We start from the raw sequence: 11308 nt of genomic DNA, 5'->3' as shown, positions 1-11308 counted from the left end.
ATATTCCTTTGTCTGGTTCCTTGGGTTGTCTGCCAGCACCCATGAAACGGCAACTGGGTAACTTGTTAGCCTGCAAGTAAGATAAAACCCTTCACATTTCTTGACAACTACTACTATCATTGTTATTGTTACTTGTAGTATTAGAAAATGTATCCTAAATACTTTTTCATAACAATCCACTCTTTCCTCCCCATTTTTCTTGTCTTCGGTTTGTGGAAAGATTGATTTATAGAGAAATTGGTTTGCGCAAAAAAATTTTTTTTTTCTTGTGGAATATTCTGAATCATGGATTGAGCTGATTGTTTCCTGTGATGTCAATTATCTTGTTTCTCTGTACTATGTATTTCCACCCAAACTATTTTTCATATTGGTCTTTTAGCTTCCAGTTACACAGTCTCCAGACCTCTCTTGAAGCATTTGAATCTTGGTTATGTTTGTTTCTAGTCTCTGTTACCACATTACATTTTTTGTTTTATTTATGGACAAGACTTCTTTTGGTTTGTCTTAAGGAAAAAATTCTCCCACCCTTCCTAGTGAACATCATGGCTAGAGCAACAGCAATTGCCGAATGAAAGCTCACAGTAAAATGATTAAAGGATGAGTCTGATCAGACAGGGTTTCCTGGGTGGCACAGGGGTAAAGAATCTGCCTGCCAATGCAGGAGATGCAGGAGACTCGAGTTTGATCCCTGGGTTGTGACGATCCTCTGGAGGAGGAAATGGAAACCCAGTCCAGTATTCTTGCCTGGAAAATGGACAGAGGAGCCTGGTGGTCTCCAGTCCATGGGGTTGCAAAGAGTTGCACAGGTCTCAAGGACTGAAGACACACTCGCTGATCAGACAATAGCCACCTTTTCCCCTCTCTCCACCAGAGGGCGCATTCCACAAGCAGGAGCATCCCAAATCTGAGCTCTTGGCTTTGAATTGGGTGTCTGTGCACCATACGTTTAGCTAAGTGAATTAGTAGGTATATAAAATGTATTATCAAGTGGAGCCTTGGTCTGGTTACACTTCATTGTACACAGGAGCTCCAACTGAAACTGAAGTTGCTCTGTCGTGTCTGACTCATTGCGACCTCATGGACCATAGCCTACCAGGCTCCTCCGTCCATGGGATTTTCCAGCTAAGAGTACTGGAGTGGGTTACCATTTCCTTCTCCAGAGAATCTTCCCGACCCAGGGATCCCACATTGCAGGCAGACGCTCTACTGTCTGGGCCACCAGGGAAGCGAGGCCAATGAAACCTCTCTTTTGACTGTGATTTTGTTAGGGGAAGCACCCTGATTGAAACTGCCCACCCTGGCCAGGCACCATAATAACCATTTGCATGAGCTGTTTTAGGACAGGAGGTCCTGGTAAGGAACACGGAACTAATAAGCCACCACCAACCAGGAGAGTTCAGGAAAGGTCAAGAGGAGACACCGCATGTCCGACTATCGCCCAGAATCCTCCTCCCTGGCGTCCATCCTGGCTGAACAAGTCCTGCCCCACCAGGAAGGACTCTGAGTCAGGATGATTGGCTAAAGACAACCCGGAAACTAATCCCGTCACCATAAAACCCGAGATTTCGAGCCACGCGGCAGAGCAGTCTCCTGGGTTCCCTTACCCTCCTGCTCTCCACCGGGGTGCCCTTTCCCAATAAAATCTCTTGCTTTGTCAGCACATGTGTCTCCTCAGAAAATTCATTTCTGAGTGTTAGATAAGAGCCCACTTTCGGGCCCTGGAAGGGGCCCCCCTTCCTGAAACAGTTTCATTATCACTGCATTTCAGTCTACTGTGTAGTGCATTTGAAGGCCAAGACCAAATCTTGAGCATTGGGTTCCTATGATTTTTCACATTTTTTCACTAATCAGGAAGTATATATCAAGCATACAGTCCTCACTGCTGACACATAGTGCAGTGACCTGGCTAGAAGTTCTGGACCTTCTGTTACTTGGATAGTTGCAAGCTAAATAGATTCCCAGTCTCTCGAGGTCTAAGGATGACTCAAACAGTGTTGAATATTATGTAAATGAAAAAGGAAGTGGCAGACTGTTGCTTTCTGAACTCTTAAGGAAATGTATTGTCTTCTATCTTTTGCACTTTGCTTAAGGAGTTTAGGGCTAACTGAATAATCCACTTCCAGCAGCACTTGACTTTCATTAAATCTGAAGGGTTCATCCCAAACAGACACTGTACACTGTTTTTGTGGTTTCACAGCTTTCCATGCAAGGCAACTTTTTGAGGTCATGTGATGACCTCGTGACATTGAATATAACAAATAAGGTGAGTTACCGTTTTCTGCTCCAGAGTTGCTCATACCCTGATGGGGGTGGCGGGGCGGGGTGGGGATGGGGGTTCTGTAATGAAAGTGAGAAGCAGCACCAAGCCTGTGGGCACCCCTGAAGTAGTCCTTTGTGAGGAAGCAGAGCCTTTCAGGACGGCAGGAAGACATGGCTTCCCTCTTCCTTCCTTCAGGGATGCCTTTGGTCTCTGATTCTTCAGCTTTCCTACTGCCTGATGTGGGACTGTGTTGAATCCTCAGTCTTGAGAGGAAGTGCTGCCGTTAGGGCTATTTTAGTAGGCCTGTGTTAGACAGCGAACCTCTCCAATCACCGGTGCCTCCTGCCTTTGTCTTCCAAAGCCCCTGCCTGGGGAAGAACAACTGCTTAATGAAGTGAAGGTTCTCCATGAGATGAACTATTGAGTAACACACTCAACTTGTGCCCACAGCTTTAGGCACACAGAGATGCAGCTGATAAACTGCTGCTTTGCAATTTTAATGTTAAAACATTTTGGAGGCAAGATCTCTTGGGAGATTTGAGGGGGCGGAGTGGCCACACAAAGATGTTTCAAGTGCCCCAGGTATTGCCTGACAGAGCTTTGAGGGGGAAGCCTCTGTGTAGCTCTCTTGTATCCACTACTGTGAGCTTACCTCTATAGACACATGCAAGGTGCTGCCTAGTGTGATTCAACTTGCCCAGAGAACCCCAATCTAAGGGAGAGGATTCGGATAGCTTTTTCTGAGAATCCATGCAGGTGCCTCCTCTCTTTACACCCTTGGTGATTGTGGTGCTTTATTCACTAAGTCGTGTCCAACTTTTGTGACCCCATGGACTGCAGCCTGCCAGACCCCTCTGTCTATGGGATTTTCCAGGCAAGAATAATGGAGTGAGCTGCCATTTTCTTCTCCAGGGGTCTTCCGTACCCAGAGATAGAACCCTTGTCTCCTTCATTGTGGGCGAATTCATTACAGACAGATCCACCAGGGAAGCCCTTCTCCCAAAGGAATTGCCAGGGCTTTCTTCACAAAGACCCTTAAAAGCTCAGTATGGGGACAACTCGCGCACAGCCAAGAGCTGGAACATCCGTGCTGGCTGAGTCCAGGTTTCTCCTTCCAGCAAAGGAAGTCAGCAAGAACTTACGATGGAAACAACTTTAGCCTATGGCCAGGAACACCGGCTGTGCTGACCTCAAGCAAATCACTGAGGAGGCCGCTTTTGTCCTTTTATAAGTTAAGAAGGGCTCTGTAATCTGCACTTCTTACTGAAATTAGCATCTCCTCCTTTGCCTTCCCCTGATCTGACCTCTCAGCAGCTTGGGGGCAAGAATTTCTAGAGGCGACTACTTCATGGGCGCACAGAAAATTTGTCACCTCCACAGACGTTCCTCCGTCCTGTCGCTTCGCTTCTCAGTCAATCCTGGGAGTCTGATCCATGGATGACACATTTTCCCAAAACTCACCGAAACCTGTCAACTTGCAGCCTGTATGTATCTACTTTCTGGAATTTAGACGTCAGGGGTCGCGCCTGACGTCTGACCGCTAGATCGCGCTGTCGGACAAGAAATCTGAAGCTCGGGACCCGCCGGGAACCCAGGAGTCGGAGGGAGAAGAGGTGGGAGAGCAGTGGATGGGAAGAGGGAGGTGAGGGAGATTCCGGGATGCAGTCTGAGGAATAAAAGCCAGGAAAAAAACCCAAACGATAAATCCAGCCGGCGCTGCCTCAGTCGATAAATATCATTCAGTTCAGTTCAGTTGCTCAGTCGTGTCCGACTCTTTACGACCCCATGAATCGCAGCCAGGCCTCCCTGTCGATCACCAACTCCCGGAGTTTACTCAAACTCAAGTCCATTGAGTCGGTGATGCCATCCAACCGTCTCATCCATAAACATCATTAATTTATTGCAAAAAACTAACGGGTTCCGAGGGGGTATTAAGAATTGGACGCACTACTGAAGGGGAAGACGGTTTACAATTTATTTTTTTTTACGTTTGTCTGCTCATCATACTGGGAGCCCAGCGGAAGGGCACCCTGAGGCCAAACAGTGCAGACCGCCCGCTGGGAGCACCCCTCCCCCTCGCTCTCCTCAAGAGCGCCTTTGGATACGTTTGAATTGCACTCGGGTCCCCGGGAGTGCGTGTGCTTGGATTAGTTTGTGGATGAGCATCTGTGCATTTCCCGACCCGGGTGTCCCCAATCTTCTCCTCTCACCCTACTCAGGAAGTTTTGTGTATGATCCTTTTTTCAACGAGAGAGAGGACTTTTGCAGCCGGTGGATAACATTACCTGTACTTCTTTGCAGCAACTGTTCTCGAGTGTATTAAGTCTAAATTTGGGAACGAGCCGGAGGGGACGGCCTTGAGGGTCCCCAGCCGCCGCCAGGCGCGTGGTCTTGGGGGGACGCCTCTTCCACCGACTCTGCCGCCTCCAGCCTCCAGAAGGGAAGCCCGCCTCTGCGCTCCGCTCCCCGGCTCGATTCCCGGGCTGCTAGATGCATTTGCAGCTCTGAATCAAATCAACAGCGAACTCTTTTTTTTTTTTAATCCCCAAATATCAACACCTAAGGTTAAGTAGCTTCCTAGGCAACCTCGCCATCACAACCTAAAAAAAGTACATAAAGAAAAAGAGCGTGCTAGCGTGCACACACGCACACACACACATTCCACCCGGGCGAAATGCAAACTCCAGCCAGCCTGGGCTGACTTGCAAGGCAGCAGCTTTCCTTTTCTAGACAGAGGTGTGGATTTCTTAGGGGCATCCCCGGCGGTTCCAGGCCACCGGCAGCACCGTTGGGTGCCCGGGGCCGTGGATGCCGGGACTTCTTTGCTTCCCGGCTCTGTCCCAAGGCTGCCACCCGCCTAGGGGTGGAGTGAGACAGAGGGTGAAGGGCTGCTACCCTGGCGATCACCGCACACTAGGGTGTTCACGTTGGGTGATTCACGCCTGGGGCGCTGGAGGTTTGTGGCAGACACTTGGTCTGTGAGAGTTTGAAGGGGAAAAGGCCTGTGCACTGTGCATGTGTGGGCTCTTTGTGTGAGCTCCCAGCTGGACTTCCAGTGGGCTGTGTGTGCTCGGGGAATGTGCAGAGGTGGCGATTCCCATTTTCCTCCCTCCCCGCCCCCCAACCCCGTCCCCCCTTAATCTCTCTGGCTTCCTCTGGAGCAGCCTGTGCGTGGGGCAGAGTACAGGGGACCGCTCGCCCTGCGAGTTCTTGCCATTCTGAAGGCAAGTTCGGAGGCTATCGAGCCCGGTGGGGGGAAGGGCAAATTAACAGATGTCAGATCAAACAGGGAGACGAGGTTATATTGGCCACCCGGCCTCCTCCTCCACCGCGGGCAGTGAATTCCAGCGCCGGCCCCGCGGCGTTCCCCTCCGCGCCCTCGTCTCCATCCCGGTAGCTTCAATGAGGCAGACTAACCCCTGGGATCCAAGAGGCCAAAAGGCACAGGGCTTGCGCCGAGCGCACTGACATGTGTAACCCGAACGTTTCCTGAAGGCTTTTCCGACGCCGCAGGGTAGGTGCGCCTCACCTCCTCCCGGGCGTCTAATACGGTTTGGCAGCCCTCGGTGCCAGGCGCCCCGCTCGGGGCCAAGAGGTGGCGCAGAGAGGGGAGCGGGGCGGCCAAACCTGGAGAAGGCGCTGGCGGAACGCGAGCCCCCATCTGGCCGCCAGCTCCCAGCAGTGGGGGTCGGGGGGAAACTCACTTCCCTCCGTCGCCTTGACCCCGCGGCGTTTGAAGGGCAGAGCTTTCTTTGCGAAGCCTCGACTCGGAACCAAGTTTTGTTCTGGCTCAAGTGAGACATTTCGACGGTGGATGGAACTTGTTCCCGAGCGGGCTTCTAGTTCGGAGGATCCCTAGGTTTCATAGCATTCCTTCATTTTGGCTCAAATGAAGCCTCCCAGTTCCGTGCCGGAGCACCGCGGGGAGAGAGAGAGAGGACTGGGAAAGCCATCCCGCCGCTTAGCCCCGCGCCGGCGGCCATCCGGGTTTCCAATCGCCCGAGATTGAAAAAGACAGAAGGCGCGCCGCGTGCACAGACAGTTAGTTAATGGAAACGCCGTAAATCGGTTTTAAGTGCACCCCAGGACGGATGGGAAGAAAGGTATAGGTGGCGATGATGGGGGATGGGGCTAACGATGGGGTGGGGTCGGTCACATTCTTGCAGTTCTATACAGGAGAGTCGCTACTTCCCTCCCCCCTCCTTCTTAATTTAGAAAAATAAATTTATTAAAGAAAACCGCCCGGAGAGGGAAACCCGAGCTCCCCAGCCCGCCCCAAGCGGAGGAGTGAGCGGATTCCCTTGGCAGTGAACGCGGCCGCGGCCGTCGTCCCCCCACCCCCCCTCGCCCCTCCCCGCTTCCTCTGCATCGCCCCTGCCCCCTCCCCTTCTCCCCTCCCCGCCGGGGCACTGCTACTACGGCGATCGCCACCTCACGCCGAAGGAATGCTCGAAGTATGCACACGTTCCCAAAAGTAGACCTCCTTCACCGCCGGAGGAGCATACATCACCCCGTGGCAGCCGTCCACCTTCTCAGGCGTTTCGTAACCGAGTAAACTTGAGAGCTGGGAACAGCCCTCTATTAAGGAGCCCGCGGCGCGGAGCCTCTTCCCATTCGACCGAGGCGAGCCGACCCAGACGCGTCCGCGCGCCGGCAGCTGCGGTCCCGGGCCGTCTCCGCCAGTCCGGCCGCGCCCGCCACTCCGCCCGGGCTCCACCGCCTCCGGCTCGCCGGTGGCCCTGCGGCCGCTCCACCTCTCCGCGGCCGCCAGGTGCGCCCGGAGCGCAGCGCCGACCGCCCGGGCGTGCGCGGGGGGTCACACCGAGCGCCGGCTTCCGCGACGCCGGGAAGCCTCTGTCGCCGCCGCTACCTCGGTCACCACCGCCTCAGGTCGGTCTGGCTGCTAGCCGCCCCCCACCCTCGCCTCGTCCCTTCCAAAGATAACAGGGGAAACTCACTTCGAGCCTCTTCCTCGCTCGGCTCTGAGCCATTCAGGAGCCCGAGCGGGGGCCGTTTGAACGTGCGCCTGGGCTACTCGGAGATTTTTTTTGGGTTCATTTGTAACATGAAGGGGAAAAGAAATGTAGTTTTTCTCAAGAGAGGATGCCGGGCGGCTGTGCGTGCGTAAAGCACCGCTTCACTGTTCCAGCGGGGGAAGCATTTCGTCTATAGATGCTCGGTTGAAATTGACGAGGGGTGCGCGGGGTCCTGGAGCCGCCGGTCTCCCCCCGGCCTCGCGGCTGCCGGAGCGCAAAGAAGGTGACGCCTGGGGCGAAATTCTTTAGAGGGCCCGCCGACCCCTCGTCGAGGCTGCGCTGGTTCGTGTGGCATCTGGAGGTAGCTTCCCGGACTGGTGTTCTGGCTCCTTCCTCCGCTTTTCAAAAGCATCCCAGAGTGGGGGTTAGTTCATCTCTCGGGGACTCCACTTTGGCTGGCTTCTCCGCAGGGCAGACGGGGTGGCCCTCCTCAGGGTCGTGGAACCTTTGCGCGGGTTTCCATCCTCTATCCTAGAGAGTGTAGGGATCGCAGAGGGTTTTAAGGAGCGGGGAGTGTAGTCAGGGAGCAGAAGAGGTACACCGCATCAGGCACCCTTAGGGGCCGCAGGTGGTCCTTGCGGGGCTTGCCGGGGACCCCACTCCCTTCCCCTCAACCCAGATCCTGTGGCCTTCAAAAGCGTGCTGACACGCTGGGGAGGGATGGGGCAAGAAAGGAAATGAGCGCTAAACTTGGTGGTCCTTGGGTAACTAATGTCAGGGATTCATTGGGTTAGGACGGCGGTAGGTGACGCGCAGGAAATCTGGAGGGACCCCCGCGGGGGTGGGGGTGGGGGTGCAATTGCCTTTTTTAACTTGGCAAGAATTGGCCTCTTCCAGCGGAGTTGGGGGAGGGGACGAGTTGGCCCAAGGAGATGAATCCAAGTTTCCAACCCCCCATCTACGCCCCCCACCCCCGCCCCCACTGACTCGTTTTCATTCATGAGTGTGTGAAATGGCCCTGCTGCCACGTAGGGGCGGCCGATTTCAGACTTTCTGTGTTTGAGAATGCTCAATGAAGTGTTGCTAATCATTCAGATAAATGTTTTGGCTAAAAGGAGAGAGAACTTTTCTTTGTTTCTTCGTCTTCTTTTTACACATGGGTGTAATGCCTGGCCCTCTGGCAGAACTGAGTTTATGTTCAGATACTGCGACGAGACAGGATCCACTGTGCCGCTGAGTTAAGACAGCCGATAAGTGGCGCTCTAGACCTGCCACAACTTTTACAGCGAGTTCAGCGGTTAAAAAAGAAAAAAAAAATCTGCACAGTTTTTCGGTGGGTCGATTGTCAGCCTTGAACTTTTCGCGAGCACAATTACCAACAGGGTTGGAAATTATTATAGCGAAGTTAGGGCCAGATGATGGGAACAATGGACTGGTCTCACCTCTTGCCTTTTACTGATGTAGAAAAGGGTTAGACATGTCAGTTAGTTGTTAAGTAGGAAGAAAGAAATTGCTAGAGTCCTTGGATCTCCAGAGCAGCGGGAAAATTTTAATCTTGGCTTATAAAAAGGAGCTCTTGGCAATTTGGCAAGCCTGTTCATCAGACATTTAAAATGCAGTTTATGCTCGGGCCCAGGAAAGCTGCCCTGATACATCATGCCAATAATTTGGAAAGACATGGTTGGAGTTTGTCAGTTTCTTTTCTCAAAGAGGGCTCAACCTTTGGCTCCTTTTTGGATTCCCAAGCATGACTTCATTTTTCAAGAGGCCTGGTCTGTTGCCTTACAATAATTTAAGTATCTCAGAATCAACTCTCTTTTTCTGTTTGACTCCGGCAGTCTTCCACTTTTAAGTTCATCGCTAGGCTAGTAGCTTTTGTTCCTGAGTTGGTCCTTAGAATAGTTTAGATTTCCTTCTACCAACATGGATTAGGCACCTACCTACTATGTGTTACTTGCCACAAAAGGTGAATACCGTTTCCTTGTCTTGAAGGAATTAATAGCCTAGTTACAGAATCAGGAAAAATCAGAGTAGGATATATTCTCCTCTGGAGCATGTAAATCTGTAATCTTCTGGAATAAATGAACAGTTAAGTGAGAAGAGTAATTATTACTGAGAATTTTATTTAAAAAAAAACCTTGGAAAAACAGACAAAAGTGCTTTGTCTCTTCTACTGTATTTTCCTTTTTATTATGTATTTCAGAGTTGTTTTTTCCTTATCTTGAGTGAAAGATTTATCAGATGTGAAGACAACACAGCTAGCAGGAGGGTCAAGTTTCTCTTGGGCTTTACTTGTTTCTGTATAATCAATTTCAGACCTTCAAGGGCTGCATATTTGTAGGCAGAACAAAATGAAGAAAAAAAGAGAGTAAAAGAGGCTTATACTTTTCCAAATTACCCTGAGACTACTAAAGTACAGTTACCTAAAGAGTTCCACAGCTAGGAAAAAAAAAAAGGCTGGCCAAATAAAAACCCCAGCTGGAAGAGACATTTAGTTGACTCAGGGATAAGATGATCTCTGAATTAGCCATCACCCAGGCAGGATGAAGTCATGTGGGGCCTGATAAGGCCCTTCACCCGGGATGCTAAGCAGGCAAACAGGACCCTCTTTAAACTTCAGCTCGCTCTCAGGGCCCTGGTTGAACTGCTGCAGACGAACTTGACTTCTCCCACTGCTCTACAATAGGGCCCATTCTCTGCCCGGCTGGGCCCTGTGGTTATTAAGGCGGAGCGGGTCGGGTCCTGGCCCGGGGCCAGGCTCCAGTTCGAACCTGGTTCCAGGCCCGCCCGGACCCGGTTCTGATGCGGTCACTGTTTCCTCCGGCAGATCCCTTCATGTGGCTGTGAGCCCCGAGGCGGAGCATGCGGACCAGGCTTCCCCCAGCGCTCGCCGCCCTGGGCGCGGCCCTGCTCCTGTCTTCCATCGAGGCAGAAGGTAAAAGGCTCTTCCCTCCTTCTCCCCCGTGACAAGGTAGAAGTCTAGAAAGGAAAGAAAAAAAAAAAAAAAAAAAAAAGCAAACTTTTCTTGCCACTGTTGCTCGATCTGTTTTCCCTGCACTTCGTGTGTTTTCTCCCGGGGTTTCTCTGCTTCGGAGAAACGCCCCCTTCTCTGAGGTTCGCCCGCCTCGCAGCTCTCGGGTCCGGCTCTCTCTCGTCTTCCGCTTGCTCGTTCCGTACAGTGCTGTGTGCTGTCCCTGCGCTTGTCTCTGCGGTGTGCTGTCCACTCCGCCACCGCCGCTGCCGCCTTCCGAGCGAGGACCAGCCGCCCGGGAGGGGGCGACGGCTGCACCCGGCGCTACGGACCGGACGCCGGAGGGTGGTACCCAGGAGCCCCGGAGCGCGCGGCGCGCTGGCTCGTGCGCGTGGCTGGGGGAGCCCCTGGCTCGGGGCCGCGACCTCGGTGACAGCACCAAATAAAAGACTCCAACAGCGCCGGCTCTGCGCCTCTGTGTGTTTTGTTGGGGGTCCGGTCGGCAAGGCGGGCGGTGCGGGCGCGTGAGCAGCCGGATCGCCCCCGGGAGTGGGTGGTCGGGAGCGATCCGGCCCCCGGGGTGTGTTGGCAGCTGCCGGGGGTGGAGGTGGGGGGTCGCTGCGTCCCTGTTTGGTTCGCTGCGCTCCGGGACGCCTGGCCCAAGCCCAGACCCAGCCCCTCCCGCACAGGTTGGGTCTGGGCCAAGATTCTTAACCCAGGGAGCCTGGCAAGCCGGCATCACCTCCTCCAACCCTCCTTCTCCCAGTATCAGCCCTGGGCGCTGAGTCTTCTCAGCCTCAGAGATGGGCTCAGGGCCCCAGGGTCTGGAAGGGCTCTATAGGCTCCACCCCTTAGAAAATGAAGGACTTTTGCTAGATTTTCAACCTTGTTTCATTCTTACTTTTGTGTGCATTTGATGGCTTCATTTATCAGTATTGGTGGAACAAGCCCTTTCTGGGTATTAACCCAGTAGGGGCTCCTGTGTTTCCTCAGTTATGGGAGATCTGACACTAGATTTTTTGTTCTGCAAGGTAAATGGGGTACTACCTTAAAAGACAACTTAAAAATATACTTTTTTTTTTTCAGTGAAGAAATGCTCCC

At 52.8% G+C, this 11308-nt stretch overlaps 1 protein-coding gene across 3 annotated transcripts in view; it reads left to right on the top strand.

Moving 5' to 3' along the window:
* The first annotated feature begins 7014 nt into the window (after positions 1 to 7014).
* COL12A1 (collagen type XII alpha 1 chain) overlaps positions 7015 to 11308 on the top strand; it is a 116464-nt gene continuing 112170 nt past the window's right edge. For all 3 annotated transcript variants that reach the window (XM_065911477.1, XM_065911475.1, XM_065911476.1), the window contains exons 1-2: positions 7015 to 7150; positions 10064 to 10171. In XM_065911477.1, the coding sequence (XP_065767549.1) occupies positions 10099 to 10171 (73 nt within the window). In that variant the 5' untranslated portion in view covers positions 7015 to 7150; positions 10064 to 10098. The remainder of the gene's footprint in view (positions 7151 to 10063; positions 10172 to 11308) is intronic.

This window comes from Muntiacus reevesi, chromosome 19 (assembly GCF_963930625.1).
Source record: "Muntiacus reevesi chromosome 19, mMunRee1.1, whole genome shotgun sequence".
Classification (NCBI taxonomy): domain Eukaryota; kingdom Metazoa; phylum Chordata; class Mammalia; order Artiodactyla; family Cervidae; genus Muntiacus; species Muntiacus reevesi.
This window is presented reverse-complemented; position numbering and strand designations above follow the sequence as displayed.